This window comes from Triturus cristatus, chromosome 6 (assembly GCF_964204655.1).
Source record: "Triturus cristatus chromosome 6, aTriCri1.1, whole genome shotgun sequence".
Classification (NCBI taxonomy): domain Eukaryota; kingdom Metazoa; phylum Chordata; class Amphibia; order Caudata; family Salamandridae; genus Triturus; species Triturus cristatus.
Window position 1 is genome coordinate 427,021,495 of NC_140589.1, and position 26,344 is coordinate 427,047,838.

Below are 26,344 nucleotides of genomic sequence, written 5' to 3' on the forward strand. Positions count from 1 at the left end.
AAGTTCAACATACTTTCAGTGTGCCCTACAAGTGAGTTCGACCTGGAATTCCAGACATGGAATGCTACTACCTAACCTCACAATGGTACTTTCTCCCTGACTGTTTGGTTGACCCTTCCAAAATTGAAACACTGTTGTTTAGGACTTCTATGGCTCCATGATATTGAAGTATCAGTGCCAGGTACCGGGTCATTGCCAGCCCCTGAGTGTTGTATGTTATATGTTTAAAATATGGAATGGGCAGTTTAGTAGATTCTAAATGTAGAAGCATTCGCAATTGAGGTGCCGCTATAGGGATTGTAGAACTCTCAAATGTTACATACAGAGGCAGAAGTATCAAGTTGGGTGGCAGAAGGCTGTTGTGAAGGAGTGAGTGGTATAGAGAACAATCACTACCTAGGTTTGAGGAAACCCAGACTTCTTTTGGATTGAGAGAGGATTAATTCTTACTCTATGCTAGAGTGATAAAAGCACCAAAGATACATAAGAGGGATTCTCTGTAAAACCACTATAATCAGGGCTGTTATGGAAGTTGACTTCATTGCAGCATGCTAGACAGTGGACACCCACTGTTATCTTTATAAGGGGCACTATCTACATAATGCCCTACTTCTCACTTACAGGTCAGACAGATTTGGAGTGCAGACTTTGGATACAGCTCTCAAATGCAGAATGGAATAAGGCCATATCATATGTCAGGAAGGTGTTGGGCAAAGAGCGTTTTCAGGACAAACTTCTACTAAGGGTGTCACCACTTCACTGCTGTTATTGTACTCAAAATTTACCATGAGCGACCCGACTGATGTCTGCAATGTTGGACATGCGCAGCTGATTTCCTACACATGATTTGGACATGTAGCGTTGTGGCTGATTATTAGTTACAATTAGTTGCTCAGCTGACAAGGGTGCGAAGAAACTTATCTGCCATGTATTTGCCTTGTTGTATTTTTCCCTTACACCCAAAACCAAAGAAGCACATTGTCCACTACAGAATTGTAGCACTAGGGCTATTGCTCAGAAAGCGGCAGTTGGCGACACACTAGCTGCATAAAACTTGCCCTAGCTTTTTTTTGTGGTGTAAAAATGCCAGAGGATGGATAATTGCAGAGGAAATGTGGACGTCATATGTCGGATAGGAAAAAAAACTTGATGAAGATTTGAGAAATTAGAGAAAAATCGGTCATATTTTTGAAAGAGAAGAGGCGAAAAACATCTCTACTGCACTGTAGACTGTAACTGTATTGCCCCCGTGCAATATACATTTGAACCTATGTGGATTACTCGGTCTGTAAGCAGAGTAACCAATGTCCTCTTGGCTGCAGAATCATTTTACATTATTTTCTCACAAAGAATTGACCACAGGTCAACCAGACCGTTCCAGACATTTTGAATGTGTTTGTGACATCGATAAAAATGTTTTTGAAAAATCTGTTTTGTCGCAATTGTCATAAAATTTGCACTCTTGCAGCTCTCAGTGCAGTTTCACAAGACTTTATCAGTGAGATGTCCGATAATTAACCAGGGTCAAAGTGGATGAATAAGTGGATGAAACCACCTTTTCTTAGATTTGCCTTGGGAACTGAGCCTTCTCAAGGAGCTTCCTTGTTGCATTAGTGAGCATAAAGGATCAGTACCAACTCTGGATGCACAAGCTTGGTAGATCTGTTTGAGGGGCAATTGTGCAAATGCTATATTGTTCCAAGGTAGGCGTTTGGGGTGGTATAAATACTTAACAACATTCTATTGAAGGAGGTAGAATTGTATAGGCATTTAATTTTTGTTTAATTATCAATTAGAAAACTATCCTTGTTTATAACATGCTTAGTTCAACAGGTTAGGATTTCTCACTGTTTGGTGGCACTGATGCAGTAGCTCTAGCTTTACAGGGAATCCATGATCTGGTTGAAGCAGGCATTGCCAAGTAAAGGAAAATAAGTGGCTCAACAGCAGTGAGAGCCCACATTATCTGCCTTGGGGTGTGTTCTTTCTTTTGAAGTTGAGCCTATGAGACAATGCAATTGTCTAGTTGCAAAGTCTTATTTTCAACTTACCAAGCATCTTCAGTGGGCTTAAATTCTGCCTAGTGCTTGCCATTAGTTAGCTTTATCGTCACTCTAATTTTTCATGCTTCTTTTTTCTTAGCTTGTCTTGTCCATCTGGTGTTCATCCATTTCCTGGAGCATTGGCTTCCTTACGTGTGTCCTTCCACTGCTTACTTTTGGGGAACTTCTTTTTTCTCTTTACTTAAGCATTCCATGACAGTGCATGAGTTTTTTTAGCTGCCTCCATTGTGTGCCTCTGTCCCTCTCCATGCTTTGTGTTGCTCTCTCTTTTCTGTGTCCTTCTCTCCTCCACACTCATTGTTGCTCTCCCTCGTCTGAGTCCTGCTCCCTCTGCGCTCCTTGTTCGTCTCGCTCCTCCGTGTGCTTCTTCACCCTATGTTCTGTATTGTTGTCTTCCTTGTTTGCCTCTCCCCCTTATGTTTCTCCTTCCATCTTGTGCTTCTCCCCTATGTTGCTCTCTCCCTCGTGCCCTCTGATCATGTCATGTTACTTTTCTCCACCCGCTCCCACAAACCCATTATTGCCCCACCTAGGCTGTTCTCGTAAATATTTTTGGGGGTTTTGGCAGGACAAGCAGCAAAATGCTTCCAGCTGCTGTCCACAAAAGCATTTTTGCTAACTTATTATTACTTTTTTTTTTTATTGACTGATCTTAGTTGCGCCGGCCACCTTGGATCGGTCAATAAGAAATAAAAGAAAATGGCACCCCGTCAATCTCTAGGCACATGCCTGTATGTTGATGAATGTGCGTGGACAAAATAACATGGCAGCCAACAATAAACGTGTCATTGCACCTTTTTTCTTTTCATACCAATACTAGACTGCCTTGACAAAAAGCACAGCTTTTTACAGATACTCTTCAGCTTTGCAAAAAAGCATTGGCAAAGCCAGTAGGTCCCATAGGCGAGACCTACTAGCTTTGCCAATGCTTGTTCCCTTTTTTACATGGAAGCTTCGCACCGTAAAAATTACCATAAACAATGATGACATGCACAAACCAGGGCGGCTAAAAAAACATACGAGTATTTAAGCCTATTGAAAGGCCTCTTTTCTGGTATTTGACTGGTGACGCAGACACACCCACTAGCCTACAAGCGATTGGCAGGTTCCCCTCTTCTAACCCTCCCTCTTGCCTTCTGCATGTGTTTATCAGTGCCTCACACATGTTCATTCCATCATACTCGTTGGATCGCTCTGGGAGTGTAACCAAGGCAGAGCAAGGCAGCCCCGGTGAGTATCTTCCACTCACTGCTTATTTTAAAGTAGAAAATAGTGCGGGCGGGATTATTGTACAGTTGTAGCTCTGCATTGCTTTCTGAGTGTACATGTTGCTTTCATCATAGAAAGAAATTGGTCCAGGCAGACTCCCAGATATTTTACCACTAGTTTGGGTACAGGGACAGGACCCAGCTCTGATGGCCACCAGTCAGGAGCCCAGAGAATTTGGGCTTGTCCGCATAACATCATTTCAGTTTTTGAGGGGTTAAGCTGACATCTTTTTTCCAACATCCAAGTTGCTATGGTTTTCATCCCGGTGGAGAAAACAAGCTTTTGATTTGGACAGATTGTTCCCAAAGGAAAAGAGCAGCTGCGTATCGTCATTGTATGAAATAATCTCAAACCCAAAAACTCGGACTAATTTAGCAATGGGGGCCCTATAAATATTAAAAAGCGTAGGGCTGAGACAGGAGCCCTGAGGGACCCTGTAGTCAAGTGACATAGTTCTGGACTCGTAAGGACCCAGAACGACCATTTGGGTTCTGTTTGACAGGGAGTCCTTAACCATTGGAGAGCCATACCATGAATCCCGATTTCCTGTAGTCTGTCAAGTAGCCGTGGATAAAACATTGTATCAAATGCTGCTGAACTATCTAGCAGAACTAGAATTTTAGGTACATTAGCACCAAGGGAGCATTTGATATGGTCAGTGACCGCAAGTAAAGCTGGCTCTGTACTGTGAAGCGGTCTGAAGCCAGACTGAGAGAGGTCTAATAAGCTGTTTGATTCAAGGTAGGTTGTCAGTTGCTGATTAATGTATTGTATTTTGCCAGCAACTTATCCAACAGAGGGAGGAGCGAGATTGTCGGTAGTTAGCAAGATCGGTAGAAACAAAATTTAGTTTAGTTAATTTCTACTGATTTACCCCTAGGTATTTTGTTTGCTACTATTCCAACTGGACCAATGACATTGTCCTGAAACAGTTAATTAAGAACTCCCAAGCCTCACATACTTGTTTGAGTATGCTGGAATTGTACTATTGTACCCCAATGTGAGAGGTTACCTATGATAAAGCATACCACGATAAGTTGTGGGTGAGATGACCTCTCAAATTTCTGTCTGATGACCCAGTAGAGTTGTATTGGGCTAATGAAACATCAGTAATATACACTCAAGTATCTTTTGTGAAAGGATTTATGTATTAGGAGGACATACTTGAGCGTGAATATCTTGATTCTCCCAAGGTGATAAGTCAAGACACATGCCAGGTACCTTTATGTTTTCTAAAGACTCTTCTTCAAAGAAAATGTTTCACACATTTGATAGTTTACAATCTTCCCTGATTTGGATGGGAATATAGCCCAGGATTAAGTTCAACATACTTTCAGTGTGCCCTACAAGTGAGTTCGACCTGGAATTCCAGACATGGAATGCTACTACCTAACCTCACAATGGTACTTTCTCCCTGACTGTTTGGTTGACCCTTCCAAAATTGAAACACTGTTTTTTAGGACTTCTATGGCTCCATGATATTGAAGTATCAGTGCCAGGTACCGGGTCATTGCCAGCCCCTGAGTGTTGTATGTTATATGTTTAAAATATGGAATGGGCAGTTTAGTAGATTCTAAATGTAGAAGCATTCGCAATTGAGGTGCCGCTATAGGGATTGTAGAACTCTCAAATGTTACATACAGAGGCAGAAGTATCAAGTTGGGTGGCAGAAGGCTGTTGTGAAGGAGTGAGTGGTATAGAGAACAATCACTACCTAGGTTTGAGGAAACCCAGACTTCTTTTGGATTGAGAGAGGATTAATTCTTACTCTATGCTAGAGTGATAAAAGCACCAAAGATACATAAGAGCGATTCTCTGTAAAACCACTATAATCAGGGCTGTTATGGAAGTTGACTTCATTGCAGCATGCTAGACAGTGGACACCCACTGTTATCTTTATAAGGGGCACTATCTACATAATGCCCTACTTCTCACTTACAGGTCAGACAGATTTGGAGTGCAGACTTTGGATACAGCTCTCAAATGCAGAATGGAATAAGGCCATATCATATGTCAGGAAGGTGTTGGGCAAAGAGCGTTTTCAGGACAAACTTCTACTAAGGGTGTCACCACTTCACTGCTGTTATTGTACTCACAATTTACCATGAGCGACCCGACTGATGTCTGCAATGTTGGACATGCGCAGCTGATTTCCTACACATGATTTGGACATGTAGCGTTGTGGCTGATTATTAGTTACAATTAGTTGCTCAGCTGACAAGGCTGCGAAGAAACTTATCTGCCATGTATTTGCCTTGTTGTATTTTTCCCTTACACCCAAAACCAAAGAAGCACATTGTCCACTACAGAATTGTAGCACTAGGGCTATTGCTCAGAAAGCGGCAGTTGGCGACACACTAGCTGCATAAAACTTGCCCTAGCTTTTTTTTGTGGTGTAAAAATGCCAGAGGATGGATAATTGCAGAGGAAATGTGGACGTCATATGTCGGATAGGAAAAAAAACTTGATGAAGATTTGAGAAATTAGAGAAAAATCGGTCATATTTTTGAAGGAGAAGAGGCGAAAAACATCTCTACTGCACTGTAGACTGTAACTGTATTGCCCCCGTGCAATATACATTTGAACCTATGTGGATTACTCGGTCTGTAAGCAGAGTAACCAATGTCCTCTTGGCTGCAGAATCATTTTACATTATTTTCTCACAAAGAATTGACCACAGGTCAACCAGACCGTTCCAGACATTTTGAATGTGTTTGTGACATCGATAAAAATGTTTTTGAAAAATCTGTTTTGTCGCAATTGTCATAAAATTTGCACTCTTGCAGCTCTCAGTGCAGTTTCACAAGACTTTATCAGTGAGATGTCCGATAATTAACCAGGGTCAAAGTGGATGAATAAGTGGATGAAACCACCTTTTCTTAGATTTGCCTTGGGAACTGAGCCTTCTCAAGGAGCTTCCTTGTTGCATTAGTGAGCATAAAGGATCAGTACCAACTCTGGATGCACAAGACAATGCACAGTGCTTTAGTATTTTTTTTAGCCACTTATTTGAGAGAGCTGAGCCCACGCAGACATCCTTACTCAACCAGATGGTCTTTCTAGCATCTTGAGAGGTAAGAGGGAGAACTTAATCACAATTTATAATTTCAATATAGATTAACCAAATTTGGTCACTCAGTAATCCAGGCCACAACTAAATATAAAATTAGTAAGGATTAAACATACATTTAGAAACAAATTTATATAAGCCAGCCTTAACATTATCATTTAGAAATACAGAAGAAACAAAATGAATCAGAATCTCCTAAAGAGATTCACCACAAAACGCAGATAACTAGTTCTATAATGAAAATGCAAGTAATCAGGAAAAATAATTGAGTATTAAACTACATCGAATGATTCCCAAAGGAAACCATGAGCACACTTTCTCTACCTACACTACCTTAAAGGGACAACCCTTAACTGAGAAGCATTGGATAAAGGTGAAATTAGAAAGATGTCAGCGGTAAGAGTCTTCAGTAGAAGGCACTCTAACCATGGGTCACGTAGCATAAAGCCACACAAAGCAGAAGAATAGGTGCGCTCCCCGTGTAGTCCTAAAATATCTCTCTGACCCTCACTAAGTTACAGCATAAGATATTAGTTGCATTCAAGGTAATACCAGGCTACTTTCTCCAGTACTTTCCATGATTCCGGCACAAATTGGATACTTGCACTACCTTTCCCACATCGATAAGTTGCAACTTAATTCGTCCTTGGTCATTCTTCTCCTCCTTCATTAGAACTCGCCTCCTTGCTTGTTACCACATTACTCCTTGCTAAACCTCGCCTTCTCATACCTTGCTATCTAATGAAAACAAAACCCTTCTATACTAACTAATGAGGCTTTGTCCACACCTGCAGAGAAAACAAAATGTGAATGAAAACATTCCAAATTGAAGGTTAAAGACATATAAAATGTTAACTGCAACGTAAACTTGCACTGAAATTATACACGGGCCTCAAAATTTAGTCAACTTAACAGTGCACTGGGTTGCAAATACCTGCCCAGTTGTGAATGTATAGCAAATGAAGTTTCCTAACACATTAGTAATGCACAAGGCTAATAATAAATATTAATTAAAATACACTCAAGTGAATATAATGTCATGTTACACATGAACCTTTAAATATTAGTTGCACATACATTTCGTCTCATTAGCCTCATATTAAATCACATACATACATTTTCCTTTGTAGTATTAATGAATAAGTACTGTAAACGTCTCTATTGGTCACTATTCTTAAAACACAATTTATAATATTGTATCAATTACACGTGGAGCCCTGTAAATATACGGTACTCCATCTTAATCACACAAAATATATTTGAGTGCTGACTAGGCCTGATTATGATACATTCCTAAGGTATCTTAAGATAGAATCAAAATTTACACTACTCCATATTTGTGTTACCGATTAACACGTTGACCTGTGTTTAACTTCACAGGAGGTCTGAATCGTGAACTATGGCTGAGAAACCGAAGCTCATCTATTTCAACGGACGAGGGCGAATGGAATCAGTGCGGTGGCTGTTAGCGGCAGCTGGCGTTGAGGTTGGTTTGCAAGTCCAAAGACACTGATTTAAATATAATCTGAGTATTTAGTACATTCATATGTCCTAAAGTTCTTCATAACACTTTAAAATTAAACGAAAAACATTTAAATGTTGTCAGATAACGTTAGCCAGTACAACTATATTAATAAAGGAATATGCACATGCATGTGTTTCATCATGATAATGACAAGCCCCAAACATTCTACTATTTGACTAGAGCTACTTGGATTATGCAGCACTGGAAGACCAACTTTTTCAGCATAGTCATCTAAATTAGGCAGCAACAAAAGGCAAATTATGCAGCATTATGTACCACATTGTTTTAATTTTAATGTATTTGAAATAGAAACAATATTTTTAAATGTGCATAATTGGTCTATATTGCAAAGTTGATATATATATATAATATATATATATATCACTGAAAAAACCATAGGTTTCAGGGGTGTTATAGTTAGCTGGATTTTCACTTGTACAAAACCATTGAAATTCCCCCGTTATAGTTAGTTCAGCTAACTATAACTCGCGCGCCCCACAATGCACTGCTGATGACGTCACATATTACATCACTCATGACATGGTCAGTGACATCACTCATGACATCACTCATGACATCTCAAATGACATCACTGATTACATCAGCCAGTGAATGTGTGTTTTTCTGAAAATTAAATATGTTTTATACATGTATATCTCAAGGTCGATGGAAGAATAAATGGGTATATAAGTGTCTAAATGGATGATTTGTTTTTGAAAAATTGATTGTGTAACTGACTGATTAAGTGTATCATAGTGAATACATGGCTTAGTGAGTAATGTTTAAATATGTAAATATCTGTATCAGTCTCTCACTTTGTGTATAAGTGGCTGCATGGGTTGGTGAGTAGCTACATGGGTGTCTATATAGGTTATTAGTTGGTTTTTTGAGTATCAGTCTGAGTGTCTGCATGGTTCGGTGGTGGGGTATTACGTAGTGCATAGGTGCATGAATGAGTGACTCACTGTTTGTATGTGTTGAAGACAGCATGTGTGCAGGACTGTATGGGTGGATGAGTGTGTGTATGGGTGTGTTAGTGAGTGAATGACTGTCTCAATAGTGTCTTTATGAGTAACTACATATATTTTAAACTAGTATATGTGACTATTGGTGTATATAAGTGAGTATAGGTGAGAGTGAGAGATTGAAAGAGTTCCTGTATGAATAAGTATGTGTTTCTATAAGTGATTGTTTAAAAGACTAAGTATGTGTAAGTTTCCGTAGAAGTAAGTGTGGTGGTGTGTGTATAACTGTATATGCAAATAAATGTATGTTTGATTCTTTATTAGCATGAGTGACTATGTGTGTGAGTAACTCTATGGATGAGTGGCATTGTGTAACAGGATGTATAGGTGTATGAGTACATATGATGAGTGAATACATGTATGAGTGACTGTATAGGACTGTTGGTGAATGAGTGGATGTGTATGTGGATCTTAGAATTACTGAAGAGGTTGTTGTAACTGGTATTGGTATGTCCATTGTTTTGAAAAGTTTAGTCTCTATTTTTGAATGTGTGTATCAAAGGTTATATTAGGGTGAGAGGAGGTCTGCCACTCTATCACAAGGATGATGTCATCAGTGATGTCATCAGTGATGTCATTTGAGATGTCATCAGTGATGTCATGAGTGATGTCACTGACCATGTCATGAGTGATGTAATATGTGACGTCATCAGCAGTGCATTGCGGGCGCGCGAGTTATAGTTAGCTGAACTAACTATAACGGGGGAATTTCAATGGTTTTGTACAAGTGAAAAGTCCAGCTAACTATAACACCCCTGAAACCTATGGTTTTTTCAGTGAATTTCTGAGGTTTTATAAATGCTAATTCCTAACTATAACGTGCCTGAAACCTATGGTTTTTTCTGTGAATTTCAAAGGTTTTTTAAATGCTAATTTCTAACTATGCCTACAGAGATAGGACATGTGAAGAAAGAAGAAAAAATGCACAGAAAGAAAAAAAAGAAGTGCAGAAAGAAGCAACAGAAGTCCTCAAAGACGAAGAAAAGTGCAGGAAGAAGGATAACGTGCAGAAAGAACAAAAAGAAGAGCAGAAAGAAGCCTTGTTGCAAAATCATCCTGTACCCTCAACTTTTTCAGACGGATACTGGTGGTAACTGAGTCTGACTAACCAGTCCTAGAGCCAGTGCTATGTTAAAAGACACTTAGAATACAGTGAAAACACCTACATACACTAGGGAACATTATGCATTGGGGTCCCCCTGTGATTAGCGTGACCTCTTCTGTAAGCCCCTAGTATATAATAGAGCAGGGGGGTTAAAACTACCTCTTAAAACAGGCCACAGGGTGTTTTTGCACACGTTAACTCAGGCCCCGTCCCCTCCCTTCACCACTGTGTAAACACGCCCTGTGTCCGTTTTTAGTTGGGAGATTAAGTTCATTTGAATCCTGAGGGTCCCTAGTCCAACTAGCCCACTAGGTACCTCCAGTAAGTGCCACAGAGCTGCGTTGCAGAGAGGTGTAAAAAGTGGCACGGCCTGGACCACCTCTCTGCAATGTAGCTCAGTGGCGCTTACTGGAAGCACTTGGTGGGCTAGTTAGCCCCCAGGGGCCCTCAGTATTGAAGGAAAATTATATCCCCAATTTAAAACGTGCCATAGTGCGTGTTTGCACACGTCACCTCAGGCCCCGTCCCCTCCCTTCACCACTGTGTAAACGCGCCATGTGGCTGTTTTAAGTTGAGAGATTAAGTCCCCTTGAATCCTAAGGGTCCCTAGGGTCAAACTAGACCACTAGGTACCTCCAGTAAGCGCCACAGTGCTGCGTTGCAGAGAGGTGTAAAAAGGGGCTTGGCCTCAGAACACCTGTCTACAGTGCAGCTCCCTGGTGCATACTGGAGATGCCTATTGGGCTAGTTGGCCCTCAGGGACCCTCAGTATTGAAGAGGAATTAATTCCCCAACTTACAACTCGCCAGGGGGCGCGTTTGCAGAGTGCTGCAAGGAGAGGGCGTGGCCTCCGGCACGATGCCAGTCTTTTATTTATTTTAATTTTTTAAGAAGGGGGGCTGTGTGGTTCCCCTTCTTATTCGAATTTATTGGCCCTGATGACCCCATCCCCCAGGGCCTGTCTCCTAATTATATTTTTTTGACCCCAATCCCCAGGGCCGGCCACTGTTTTTTATTATTTTTAAAAAATATATATTTATAGAAACACCTAGGACATGCTGGACAAACCGTACGTACCTATCACCATGACAATTTGCGTGATATTCATTAAAAGGCGACTATGCATACAATGAATCCACGTGGAATGTATTTACACCACTAGTGAAGCTCTGACATGTCTGATGCCCTACCGTGCCTAATCCCGGTAGACACCCTTGTCGTTTATTTATACAAACATGGGTAGCTATTGACGGGCACATTTAATACACATGCACACCAAGCGATTCAAAGGGGATTTGACAAAAATTCGACCAAAACTATGCAAGAAACCTCCCTCACGGTTAATAAAACACACATCCACTGCCGGATGTGTAATACTTTTTATTTTACTCTCTGGAAAGGGGACGAACATCACTTGAGAGTCACAGCGCGCTCCTGGCAGAGCCCAATGCTGTGTTACACCCACCATTGCCTGCTGAGTGCCACACACCTCTGTGTTGTATTCCACTAGCTAGTGCATATGCTATGACACTCTCTAGCCCATGTGCACTGTAACACCACCCCGTGAATATGTCATGCCACACTTGTCTTCGCACGGGTTATATTGCCCCATCTAACGTGCCTTCCTCGATGCCTATGTTATAACGCACAGTGCTATGCCATACATATTACAATCTGGGATCCATATCTTTGTCACAGTGCATATGCAATGTTACACTCCCCAGCACATATTTTATATTACAACTTTAGAGACTAGTTAGGTTACACAACACTGCCCTGTGCATATTACACTCCAAGGCGCATATCGCATAGCACGCGCTAGTGCCTGTGCTATCTCGCGCTCTCCAATGAATCTTTCATTGCGCACAATGTATTGCATATTATATTTCACGCCCGGTTCATCTTATATCACACTTTTTGGTGCATAGTTTATACCATACACTATATCTAGTTTTCATTTTCAATCGTGCTCTCAGGACTATGTTCTATATAACACTGTGTTCACCTACCCTTTTCACGGGCATTACATTTTGCGATAGGGGGTGGAGGGTCAGGGGGTGTTTCTGCCAAGTGAGCCCGGAGTTACAGTCACAAACGTCCTCTTCTTCCTGAATAAAAGTGAGATTATGCTGCATACTTGTTCATATTTTAAGTAGTTCGCACAGACACACGTTTTAAAAACAATAACGTTCCTAATACCCGCCTTCTCTGAACAGTTAGCTTGCTGCCCCATCCCCCTCCTCCCTATCCTCTGTTGTGTGAATCCATGGACTAGCCTCCTCCATCCTGCCATGCATGGTCTGATGTGCTGCCACTGCCCTCAATTTAGTATGATGTAGCAGTCCACTCCTCCTGCCCTCCATTGCCCAATTCTATGCCCCATCATTGACCTACTGCTTAAACTCTGTGCTTAGCTTGCTGCCCCTATTCTCCTTCCCCCTGCCCTCTGATGTCTTTGTGCATGCCCCTGCTCCATTCTTTTTGCCCACCATGTTCCATGGACCTGCCACCCCTATCTACTCTGAGTGTTCTGTTGAGCTGCCACTCCCCTCCCACCTGCCTAGCATTGTCAGATGACTGTAACCTGTCCCTGCCACCTCCACCCTGCCTGTCCACATGCCATGCCCCTAGCCTTTTCCTCCTGTCCTACATGGTCAATTGTACTGCCACACCCTTCTGCCCTCCCTGGTCTGTTGTGCTGCAACTGCTCCTCCTGCCTGCCCCGTGCGGTCTGTTATGAGGCCCCTTCCCCTGAACTTTCTTGTCTGTGCACAGGTCCTGACCCTCCCTTCTATCCTCCATCGTACTTTGTGCATGCCCCTGCACCCTCCTTCTTGCCCATCATAGCCATTGTGCTACCACTAACCCTCCCACTTGCCATGCATGGTCTTCTGTGTGGTCAGTTAGCTGCCCCTGAACCCCTCCCACCTTCCCTCCATGGTCTGTGTGTATGCCATCACAGTCTCACTGTTGCTCTTCATGGTGTGTCTTGCTTCTAGTGCCCATCCTGCCTGACCTCCATGGCTATCTTGCTGCTCCTGCCCTGCCCCCTTGCCCCCAGCCCTCTGTTTACATGTGCAGACCCCTACTCCCTCCCTCCTGGCTTGTCTGCTCCATTGTAATGCCCCTGATCCATCCCTCCTGCCCTTTATGGTCTGTTATGCTGCAACTTTCTCTCCTGTCTGTCCATTATGGTCCTGCCTCTTGCCCCTCTGTTCTCTGTTGTCCATGTGGATGGTCCTGTCCCCTCCCTCTTGCTTTCTATGGATTGTTGTGCTGCACTCCCGTCCCGCATGCCCTGTGTGGTGTATTGTGCTGCTGCAAACCCTGATGCCTGCCCTGCAGGGTCAGTTTGGTGCACTTCTCCATGTCCCTCCTGTCCTCTGTTATCCAAGTCCATGTCCCTACCCCATTTCCTTCCATGATCCAATGTACCATACTTGCGAACATTTTGAACTTGGTAAGAGGGAGATTTTGAAAAAAAAACTGGGGTATTGATTTTCCCCTTTGAGTTACATTGAAAAAGAGGAGATTGTAGACAGGAGACAGATAAAATAAAGCCCATTTGAGCTTAAAAACATTGGACGTTTCCTGGCTGAATCGGGTCTGTTGGCATGTATGGTTGTACTACCATTGCCTCTTCCTTCTGCCCACAATGGTCTATTACATTGCCACAGCCTCTCTTGTAAGTCCTGTATTGTTGGTTTGTTGCCCCTGCCCCACTTTCCACTGCCCTCCATAGTCTGTTGTGCTGCCACGGCCCTTCCTGCCTGCTCAGTGTGGTTAAATTGTTGCCTTTGCACCCTCCTACCTGCCTTCAATTTTCAGAGTCTGTGCTCCTGGCCTCTGCCTCTCAACAGTATCCTAATGAACAACTAGATTGCTAACATTCTATATTTACTACAAAAGTGTGGAACACCTGACGTCATCTTGATGTAATCAAAACTGTAATACCTAGAGCATTTCCTTTAGAAATTACATATATGAGAGGGTCTTATTGGCATCAAAATTATGGTTAGTGCTTTAAAAGACTAAAATAAGGACATATTTTCTGAGTTTTCAAATAGCGAGAAAGCACTTTTAAATTATTTGTTACCTTTATGTTTTTTTATCCAGTTGACCACTTGATTAAATGTTGCACTTAGGGGAGAGGATGTGGTGTTACTTCCAGAACTGCAGACTTTGCAACTGGGGAACCAGGTTTGAGTTTCTGCTTCAGCTCGACATTCTGTGATTCTGGTCAAATCACTTAGTCTCCCCGGGCCTGATTCACAGAACCAACTTAGGACAAAATCCTAAACTTAGTACCATTTTGGTATTCACAGAATGCACTTACTACTTCTGGTATTCACAGAATGAACTTACTACTTTTTCGATTCACAGAATAAACTTACTACTTTTGCTATTCACAGAATGGATTTACGACTACTAAACTTACGTCCGCACTCGGGCCGGAATTTCTGGCCCGGAGGCGGGGCTTCTGGGCTGGAGGCGGAGCTTCTGGCCCGAAGGTGGGGATTCCGGCCAGTGGCGGAGATTTAGCCATGGCCAAAATCTCCACCTGTGGTCCGGAAGCTCCGCCTCCGGCCCGGAAGCCCCGCCTCCGGGCCGGAAGCTCCGCCTCCGGGCCAGAATTTCCGGCCCGAGTGCGGACGTAAGTTTAGTAGTCGTAAATCCATTCTGTGAATAGCAAAAGTAGTAAGTTTATTCTGTGAATCGAAAAAGTAGTAAGTTCATTCTGTGAATACCAGAAGTAGTAAGTGCATTCTGTGAATACCAAAATGGTACTAAGTTTAGGATTTTGTCTCAAGTTTGTTCTGTGAATCGGCCCCCCCATGTCTACAACCAAAATGAATTTGTTCTTGTGTGATGTAACCAATGCTCATGTAAAGCACTCCAATACCTGACAAGTCTGCACTATATAACACTGCAAAAACACAAAATAATAAGTGTTTTGCACACTTCTGTCATTGGGCTATATTTGGGCTACATCTGGGTGATTTTGGGCTACATTTGGGCTCTTTTGTCTCCGGTGGCCATCTTGGGAGATTTATTTGTTATGAAGTTTCCTAATTTCATCATGTACTGCAGTCTCCTCAGTAGGAAATGCTTTCAGTTTTTTAATTTGATTCCATCATGAAGGTATTCAGATATGTCACACATTTGCCATAAATTCTGAATGTTAGCACTCTAGTTGCTCATTAGATCACTGTAGTAAAACTACTGTTCACCATGGAAGTCTGCTCCTGGTATTAAAAGTGCATGTTTCAGTCTGCATGTCAGAATTTTTTAATGAAATAGAAGAGGATTTGAGAAGTCACTCAAAATGTGCCCTCATTTTCTTTCTTCAGCATTAATCATAATTTCTATGGCAAAATGAACCCCCTCATTGTGTTCCTTTTGAAATTAAATGTTTTAAGTGTTACCAGTTTATTCCAATCAAGATGGCTTCAGGTGTGCCATACTTTTGTCATAATGAAGACAGTAAGCGCTCTAGTTGTTTTTAAGAACACTCTGGGCCATTCTGTCATTGGGCTATACTTGGGCTACATCTGGGTGATATTTGGGCTACATTTGGGCTCTTTTGTCTCTGGTGGCCATCTTGGCAGACTTATTTGTTATGAAGTTTCCTAATTTCCTCATTTACTGCAGTCTCCTCAGTAGGAAATACTTTCAGTTTTTTACTTTGATTCCAAAGGCATTCAGATGTGTCACACATTTGCCATAAATTCAGAATGTTAGCACTCTTTTTGCTCATTAGATCACTGTAGTAAAGCTACTGCTCACCAGGGAAAACTGCTGCTGGTATTGAAAGTGCATGTTTCAGTCTGCATGACAGAATATTTTAATGAAATAGAAGAGGATTTGAGAAGTCACTCAAAATGTGCCCTAATTTTTCTTTCTGCAGCACTAATCATACTTTTTATGGAAAGATGAACCCCCTCATTTTGTTCCTTTTTAAATTAAATGTTTTAAAAGTTACCACTTTAATCCAAGCAAGATGGCTTCAGGTGTGCCATACGTTTATCATAAGTAGGACTGTTAGCGCTCAAGTTGTTCTTTGGAACACTCTGGGAAGCTGCAGTAGAACACAAAGGAATCAACTGACAGTCTCTGCCCTTGTTGGATGTACATGTTTTACTGAGAATGTCAGACTTCATTCTCACATGACTGAGAAAGATAATGTTAATTTACAGAAAATAAGCTCTCAGTTTAGCTTATAGATCACCTTCCAAACCTCTGTGGGAAAAGCATGAAAAAATATTTTTCTCTCAATCATGATATCCCAGCAGAAGGCTTTTTCACATGGTGAAATCACCTTAGAACATACCACAATTCCTAAAATGAGTATGGTACCATCAACAAATGATTTATAATGTAACTAAAGTCTTAAAACCTTCTATTAACTGCAATGCTTTTTAATGAGGTGCTATCATGTATATTGATCCCAAGATGGCTGCCAACACTTCTTGGATGAAGTGCTGACAGCCAATCAGATCTCAGGATGAGATGTGTGGTTAGACTCCGCCCACATATATATATGATTTTACTTTTGATTTTCTCAGGAACTACTGAACAGATTGACACCAGACCTGCAAAAGGCACATCCCTGACCTGAGGACTACCTCTCTGCCAAATTTCAAGTAATTCTGTTCAGCCGTTCGGGCTGTACCTTGGACTAAAGGTCCCTATGGAAAATTGCATGGGGAAAACGCGTTTTGGGACCCCCCTTTTTTCTCAGCCCCCGCTTGACGAATCCCCCCCGAGACTTTCAGGGTAGGAGCGGATCGGAGCGCCCCACCTATTTTGAAAATTTCGCAAGGATTCGTCAACCGGCGCCAAAGTTATTCCAAATAGAATGTTGCGGATTTCCTATGGAAACACGGTCCTAACTATAACTATCTACTGGCGACCGCCAGTAGATAATAGATATATATATATATATATATATCTATTATCTACTGGCGGTCGCCAGTAGATAGTTATAGTTAGGACCGTGTTTCCATAGGAAATCCGCAACATTCTATTTGGAATAACTTTGGCGCCGGTTGACGAATCCTTGCGAAATTTATATATATAAATATATATATATATATCTATTATCTACTGGCGGTCGCCAGTAGATAGTTATAGTTACAACCTAGTTTCCATAGGAAATCTCAAAATTCTATTTTGAATAACTTTGGCGCCGGTTGACGAATCCTCGCGAAATTTTCAAAACTAATGGGGCGCTCCGTTCAGCTCCTACCCTGAAAGTCTCGGGGTGATTCGTCAAGCGGGGGCCGAGAAAAAGGGGTGTCCCAAAACGCATTTTCCCCATGCATTTTTCCATAGGACCTTTAGTCGCAGCTACAGCCCGAACGGCTGAACAGAATTACGTGAAATTTGGCAGAGAGGTAGCTATAAGGTCAAGGTAAAATAAAACGGAAAAACTTGCTCACCCATATGTGCCTCAAAAGGAATTAGGTCCATGTAGTGCTGGGCAACAACGTTTTTTCCATCACTTTCAGAGAAACTTCCCCCGTTTAATGTTGTTTCTTTTGGTTGTCTCACAATCACCTGCTTTAATTTATTTCTCCTCCTTGTTTGAAGTGCAGAGGCACACAACCCCTGCAAACCCTGGCTGCATTTCAAGTATTCAAGAAATTCTTGGCCCACAGGCCTCCCGTGGGTTTTGTGCCAAAGCTTTCCTTTCTGCGATGGCACCGCAATCCAAATCATCCTTTCCACACTGGGTGCAGCCGACGAGCATCCCCCTAATGTATAAATCCAAAAGAACTGTGATGGAAGGGACGTCCTTCCTCACTGGCCAGGGCCTGCTCAGCGACGTCACCGCCAAAATATTCCAAAAGAAAATCACTCCACCTTCGCAGATTGATAGACAGGCCACTCCAATCAAACGGTAAGTAGAGACTGGTTTTATTCATAGCAGGAGGGTCTGACAAACAGCATGCATTACGCGTTTTGACCCCCACTGGGTCTTAATGATTTGCAAACTCGAGGGTCAGTTTCTCTGTGCTTTTTAGGTCTCGCCTACGCAGCGCGCATGCGCTGTATAGGAGGACCTTTAGCCGTCGCTCTGCTCTTTTTGGAAGCACATACTCGTGCTTGTGGTGGCATCCACCTTGCGGGAGCACTCATTGGCACGCCACGAGTATGGGCTTCCAAAAAGAGACGACTGCGCGTGCACGCACGCACCACTCCCGGGCCAGCAAACACACGATTGCAGTGCCAGCAGTGTGTTTTGCTTTTACTGTGACAAGCACGCGTGTGCTTCAATATAGCAGCATTACTTATTAACTCGGTCACGGCTATCATTCACTTTGTGTTTTGCTTTCACTTTCTTTCGCTATTTTTTTAATTTTATTATTCCCCTCCTTATTCACTCTATTTGGCTCGCAATTTGTCTCTTCCTATTTTTTTTTTATCCTCCCACAGGACAAGGCAACATTGGCTGTTACTTTTTTTGCATCTCTTCTTCCCTCTTTTTCTCTCTTTTTCTCTCTCTCTCTCTCTGTCTCTCTCTCTCTCTTTCTCCCCCTCTCTAATTCTCTCTCTCCTCTCTCTCTCTCCCCTTCATTCTCTCTCTCTCTCTCTCTCTCTCCCTTTCTCTCTCTCTCTCCTTCATTCACTCTCTCTCCCCTTCTTTCTCTCTCTCTCCCCTTCATTCTCTCTCCTCTCGCTCTCTCTTCTCTCTCCCACTCACTCTCCCACTTCAGCTCCATCTGCCACTTTCTCTCGCAATTTTTTAAATTTTTTTATTCCCCTCCTTATTCACTCTATTTGGCTCGCAATTTGTCTCTTGCTTTTTTAATTTTTTTTATTCTCCCACAGGACAAGGCAACATTGGCTGTTACTTTTTTCACATCACTTCTTCCCTCTCTCTTTCTCTCTCCCACTCACTTCATCTCTCTCTCTCTCTTTCTCTCTCTCTCTTCTCCCTCTCTAATTCTTTCTCTCCTTCCTTCTCTCTCCTCTCTCTCTCTCTCCCCCTTCATTCTCTCTCTCACTCCCCTTTCTCTCTCTCTCTCTTTCTCTACCCTTCATTCACTCTCTCCCCTTCTATCTCTCTCTCTCTCCCCTTCATTCTCTCTCCTCTCGCTCTCTCTTCTCTCTCACCCACTCTCCCACTTGAGCTCCATCTGCAATTCCTTCTTCCATTCTTTCTCTCTCGTATTCGCTCCTCCACTCTCCTCCTCTTTGGCCTGCAGGTTTTAAAAATCTACTCAGCACACAAGGAGCCTCTCGAGCGGTCTCATTAGAGTGCTGTGTAGTCATAACATATAACTTAAAGTTTGTGTCTTTTGCTCAAATCACTAAACTATTTATCAAGCTTTTCCATGCCTATCTATTGTCACACATTATTTGTTACATGGAGGCATTTTAAGACAGCAGCATTAGTTATTCCCTCGTGCACGGCTATCTCCTGAATCAAGCAGCTGTGACAGTTTTCTCATCACTTTTTCCCTCGTGCTCTCTCTTGCTTTCTTTTTTTTACCATTTACTCTGTGTTTTGCTTTTACCTTTTCAAGCTATTTGTCTTAGATTTTTATTTGCCGCCTTATTAACTCTATTTTGCTCGCACTCTGTCTCTTGCTTTTTTATTTTTTATTTTATTCTCCCACAGGACAAGGCAACATTAGCTGTTACATTTTTCGCATCACTTTTTCCATTTTGCACTCTCTGTCATTTTCTCTTTTAGCATTCACTTTGTGTTTTCCTTTCACTTTCTCTCGCTATTTTTTAATTTTTTTTATTCCCCTCCTTATTCTCTCTATTTGGCTAGCAATTTGTCTCTTGCTTTTTTAAATTGTTTTTATTCTCCCACAGGACAAGGCAACATTGGCTGTTACTTTTTTCGCATCACTTCTTCCCTCCCTCTCTCTCCCCCACTCTCTTTCTCTCTCTCTCTCTCTCTCTCTCTCTCTCTCTTTCTCTCTCTCCCCTCTCTCTCTCTCTCCCCCCCTCTCAAATTCTCTCTCCTTCATTCTCTCTCCTCTCTCTCCCTCTCTCCTCTTCATTGTCTCTCTCTCCCCCTTTCTCTTTCTCTCTTTCTCTCCCCCTACTTGCCACTATATATTCTACTATTTGCTGTCCTTCTACAGATTTAATATAGTATGCTTTCATCTTTAATATCATCAATTAAAAAAAAAATGTATTGTTTTTTTTTTTTTATATATGCCTTCAATGGTTCTACTTTTATTTACACATTCATAAAGTTCACAAACAGTAATATAAGCAGCCTTACATTCCTTCAACTCTTACACTAAAGGCTACTCTCCATTACTAACACTAGGATAGCTTTCAAAAAATGTTTTCTTTATCATATTCATCAATAAGGGTTCTTTAAACAAGTGCAAAGTGCACACTATAATTTATGGTCAACATATACCAGGCCAACCTCTCACATTTATCAATAAGGGTTCTTGAAACAAGTGCAAACTGCACACTATAATTTATGGTCAACATATACCTGGCCAACCTCTCACATTTATAACAATACAAATTAGCATTACAAAAACCATTCATTAAAAATACTCTCTAAAACATTCACTTAGCCAATAGGTCTCGCCTTTAGGACCTTACAAGTGTTTCACGATACAACAGTTCATAATATTGCAACAACAATATTAAACTGCATAACTAAATAATTATAATATCCCAAAAGCAAAACAGATTACCATATACAATAAGACCTAAATATAGTTATCCAAAACAATATCCTTAGTGCATAAACAACTGTTACATAGCTAAAAACTTATAAGATCCCGAAGGCGAGACCTATTGGCTTTGCCAATGCTTGTTAAGCTTGAGATCATCAACAGCAAAATAGGACCTCTGTGTAGACTTGATTTTTAAATAAAGTCCATAACATCCGATTTAGTCATTTAATTGCTCATATATATGTGTGTGTGTGTGTGTATATATATATATACACAGACATAACATTATTTAGTATGTGTGACTAATATCCACCACTCAAATTACTTTTATACTTCGCCATACTAATTCACCACTAATCCTTTATGGGTTTCCGGAGTAGCGTGCTACTCGCCCCCAAAAAATAAAAACACTTCAACACCCCATCAGGATTAATAACCGCTACATAAATACAAACCTTTTTTCCTCTTCTATCCATCTGCCATCCTTCCAAATACAAATAACTGACTAACCTATCCACCACTTAAAATTACTTTTATGTTTCACTATACTAATTCAACACTAATCCTCTATGGGTCCCAGAGTAGTGTGCTACTCGCCGAAAAAGCACTTTGACGCCTCGTCAGGGGTAGCAAGCGATATATAAATGCAATTACAATACAATACTACATATATATATATATATATATATATTTTTTTTTTTCAAAAAGCAGTCCAAACAATATATTGTCAGCTCACGGCCACTGGAGGCAACAAGCGGTTATCAAACCACAACTCCCAGCGTGCACTGCAAATATGGCACACCTGAGGCCTTGAAATTGGTGCGGCAGCGCAGGGTATTGTGGGAACCTTGATTCGGATGTGCTGACAATCTGCCTCTGAAGAAGGAGCGCGATCGCTCCGAAATGCATTAGGCTAATGGACAAAACATATCCGGAGTTGAACTCCTGTTTCTTGAATAATAAAGGATTGGTTCCGACAGCTGGAGGAGTGCGTTTCTCTATGCAGGGCAACCTTGAAAAAGATGTTACGCGGCAGGTCCAGCCGCGGAGAAGACTGCACCGCCCCCTTCATCTTCCGGGGATCGTCTTACCTGAAAATGGGCAGGAATTAACGGCGCAGCTGTCTCTTTATGGCGAAACAGGCATTCAACCCCGGGGCCCACTGGAGGGCAAAAAGCAGTCCAAACAATATATTGTCAGCTCACGGCCACTGGAGGCAACAAGCGGTTATCAAACCACAACTCCCAGCGTGCACTGCAAATATGGCACACCTGAGGCCTTGAAATTGGTGCGGCAGCGCAGGGTATTGTGGGAACCTTGATTCGGATGTGCTGACAATCTGCCTCTGAAGAAGGAGCGCGATCGCTCCGAAATGCATTAGGCTAATGGACAAAACATATCCGGAGTTGAACTCCTGTTTCTTGAATAATAAAGGATTGGTTCCGACAGCTGGAGGAGTGCGTTTCTCTATGCAGGGCAACCTTGAAAAAGATGTTACGCGGCAGGTCCAGCCGCGGAGAAGACTGCACCGCCCCCTTCATCTTCTGGGGATCGTCTTACCTGAAAATGGGCAGGAATTAACGGCGCAGCTGTCTCTTTATGGCGAAACAGGCATTCAACCCCGGGGCCCACTGGAGGGCAAAAAGCAGTCCAAACAATATATTGTCAGCTCACGGCCACTGGAGGCAACAAGCGGTTATCAAACCACAACTCCCAGCGTGCACTGCAAATATGGCACACCTGAGGCCTTGAAATTGGTGCGGCAGCGCAGGGTATTGTGGGAACCTTGATTCGGATGTGCTGACAATCTGCCTCTGAAGAAGGAGCGCGATCGCTCCGAAATGCATTAGGCTAATGGACAAAACATATCCGGAGTTGAACTCCTGTTTCTTGAATAATAAAGGATTGGTTCCGACAGCTGGAGGAGTGCGTTTCTCTATGCAGGGCAACCTTGAAAAAGATGTTACGCGGCAGGTCCAGCCGCGGAGAAGACTGCACCGCCCCCTTCATCTTCTGGGGATCGTCTTACCTGAAAATGGGCAGGAATTAACGGCGCAGCTGTCTCTTTATGGCGAAACAGGCATTCAACCCCGGGGCCCACTGGAGGGCAAAAAGCAGTCCAAACAATATATTGTCAGCTCACGTCCACTGGAGGCAACAAGCGGTTATCAAACCACAACTCCCAGCGTGCACTGCAAATATGGCACACCTGAGGCCTTAAAATTGGTGCGGCAGCGCAGGGTATTGTGGGAACCTTGATTCGGATGTGCTGACAATCTGCCTCTGAAGAAGGAGCGCGATCGCTCCGAAATGCATTAGGCTAATGGACAAAACATATCCGGAGTTGAACTCCTGTTTCTTGAATAATAAAGGATTGGTTCCGACAGCTGGAGGAGTGCGTTTCTCTATGCAGGGCAACCTTGAAAAAGATGTTACGCGGCAGGTCCAGCCGCGGAGAAGACTGCACCGCCCCCTTCATCTTCTGGGGATCGTCTTACCTGAAAATGGGCAGGAATTAACGGCGCAGCTGTCTCTTTATGGCGAAACAGGCATTCAACCCCGGGGCCCACTGGAGGGCAAAAAGCAGTCCAAACAATATATTGTCAGCTCACGGCCACTGGAGGCAACAAGCGGTTATCAAACCACAACTCCCAGCGTGCACTGCAAATATGGCACACCTGAGGCCTTGAAATTGGTGCGGCAGCGCAGGGTATTGTGGGAACCTTGATTCGGATGTGCTGACAATCTGCCTCTTAAGAAGGAGCGCGATCGCTCCGAAATGCATTAGGCTAATGGACAAAACATATCCGGAGTTGAACTCCTGTTTCTTGAATAATAAAGGATTGGTTCCGACAGCTGGAGGAGTGCGTTTCTCTATGCAGGGCAACCTTGAAAAATATATATATATATATTAACTCCAATACTAGTTTATATTTAAATATATATATATATATACATATATAATATGTAAAAATGTGGTATATATGTGGGTGTCTCACTCTCTCTATCTATCTATCTATCTATCTATCTATCTATCTATCTATCTATCTATTTATCTATCTATATAAATATATGTGTGGATATTTGTTCACATAAAAACTGAGGTTAAAGTAACATAATGGCAATATGGTTACTTATTAAAACTAACATACTACTAAAATTCACAAGTTATGGTTAGCTCCCCCATCCGTAACTTGCATAGCAGCCATGTTCACCATAACTTGCACACCAAATGCAATGTTCACAACCTCTACTTTGATATGGCAGACGCAATTTCAAAAACATGATAGAAATAATTTTAAAGGTCAGATCACTTTTTAGATCAGTAATATTAGTACACATGATGCAACATTTGTAGTATTATACATAATGTGATAGGCAAGAATATACTATTATTTCTTTTTGAGTAGATATTGTTATGTATTAATGTTGTGCTTTTAGGTTTTGTTACTTACTGGTTTTATTTTTGGGAAGTCATAAACATTGAATTTGATGTGCAAGCTATGGTTTTCATCGCTGTTGTGCGAGCTATAGATTAAGGAGCTAAGCATAACTTGCAATTTTCAATGTGTTTTGGTTTTAGTTCAGAACCATAACTTTGCTTTAATTGTGTGTTTTTTAGTGAATTTCATTTTTTTAATGTATGATAAGGTGTTGGAACCACTGTTAACATTTCTTTACTTTAACCTTGCTTTTCTCTAGTTCATTTCATTTTTTTAAATTATATTCCGTACCCAAAAGTCTGACTCAGTGCCCTACATCCAACCCGCTGCTGTGCCAACCACCACTGTGAACAGTCTTTGGCCCTGAGCAACCAGTGCTGGACACTGTGCCTGGATATTCTCCTGCACAGTTCTTCTGAGACCTGAGCTGGGGTCTGTGAAACCAGCCCTGGGGCTTGAATCTTCACAATAACAAAAAACTGTTTTGTACATGGTTGCTTTCAAATGGTCATTTCTCTAACTCTCTCCACCTGAACCAGGTATTTGAAGGATGCTCATCCTGAACCCTTGGACCTCTTTTTTCATTTTCAAGACATGGAAACTTAGAAGTATGTTTAAGAAAAAACCTGAAATTCACTTTAAAAACAAAGGTCAATTACAGTTAATTAAAACCCAAAAAAACACTGCAATTCTCCTGTTAAGGTTAACTCTGCAATCCTTAAAGAACAAAACTGTCATGAAAACCATAACATGTACACCAAATGCAATGTTCATGCTCTAACCCTTTGAGCAAAAAATGCAATTAATAATCTTACAAACAATCTTTCAGGTCGCATTACCTATTACATTACCATTAACACTAAGAGGCCGATTCCGATCTGGGTACGAAGGGCACCGAACGCGATCCGGCCGGAAAAACTACGAGCCGTACGTGTTTTCCGCCCGAGCAAGTACGATGCGAGCTACGTGAAATTCACCGACCAAGTCGTTTCCGGGTCCGAACCGTTCCGTATGTCTCGGTCGTAAGCTAACCGTGGTGTGCAACGGATGCGATTTACGACTGAGCCACTACGATGCACGCGTCGGACAGCCGGTGCGGCTCGCAAAACGTCCGGGTGGTTGCCTTTGGGGGTCCACATTGGACCCCCTGTCACCCGCAGCCCTACAACTCGGACACAGGGGGAGACCCAAGGGTCCCCCCAACACAGGCATGTACGGTGTGGATGGCACCGACGCATACCCACTGTAGGGGGCACCCTTGTGCGAGACGTACTCATTCAGTCAATAGGAGCCCATGTACACGTCGTACGACCGGCTCCCATTGACTTCTATGGGAGTCCGACCAAACCGAGTCCGGAAGCATACAGCCGCATCGTACTCGCTCGGCCGGACTGCAGGACTCTGGCTCGGTCGGAAAACACTCCGGATCCGGCTCGGTCGGAGTGCTTTCCGACTCGGATCGGAATCAGCACCTAAGAATGAGACAACTATGCATGTAGTATTGTATATTGACTTGAGAATGTGTTGCTATTTAATTATGTTCTTTTAATGCGTTGTTACTTATCGGTATAAATATTGTGAGATTATAAGCATTTGATTTGGTGTGCAAGTAATGGATTGCTTTGCTAGCTTTAATTGGTGAATTTCAGTGGTTTGTCAGTTTTTATATGTAACCAAAGCTGTTCTTTAACTGTTTTTTAAGGAAATTTCATAATTTTTGGAATCTACATTAAGTAGGGTCTTCTGACCCATCCTAACCGAACATCACTTTAACTTTTTTCAGTGAATTTCAGTTATTTTGGTGATATGAAACATCCAATTTCTGTGAAAGCATTCCTTACCCTGATGCACACGGTCATCGGCTGTGCACAGAGGGGTATGGCTGCATAAAGTGACGTTTGACAACACGTCATTTGGTGAGACCCAATATCAGTGCTCTATAAATAGAGGGCCTGACCACTTTTATTCTTTTTTAATTTTATTCTTTTCTTATTTCTTATTATTATTATTATTATTATTATTATTACACTTGAAATCTATCTGGATTACCTTCAGTCCTTGCTGCACATGGCCTTTACAGATGGCCAGCCCGTGCTGCACAGTGGGTATTGGCAGCTCTGACCAAGTCTTTCACCCAACCCATGCCGACAACCAACCACAGCTACCCATGGCCTTTGACA

The 26,344-nt window shown here is 42.2% G+C and overlaps 1 protein-coding gene across 1 annotated transcript in view; it reads left to right on the top strand.

The window, feature by feature from the left end:
• The first annotated feature begins 3,156 nt into the window (after positions 1-3,156).
• Positions 3,157-26,344, top strand: part of LOC146817252 (glutathione S-transferase A4-like) — a 300,640-nt gene continuing 277,452 nt past the window's right edge. Inside the window, exons 1-2 of the mRNA XM_085610840.1 lie at positions 3,157-3,293; positions 7,783-7,888. Coding sequence (XP_085466966.1) covers positions 7,802-7,888 — 87 coding nt within the window. The 5' untranslated portion in view covers positions 3,157-3,293; positions 7,783-7,801. The remainder of the gene's footprint in view (positions 3,294-7,782; positions 7,889-26,344) is intronic.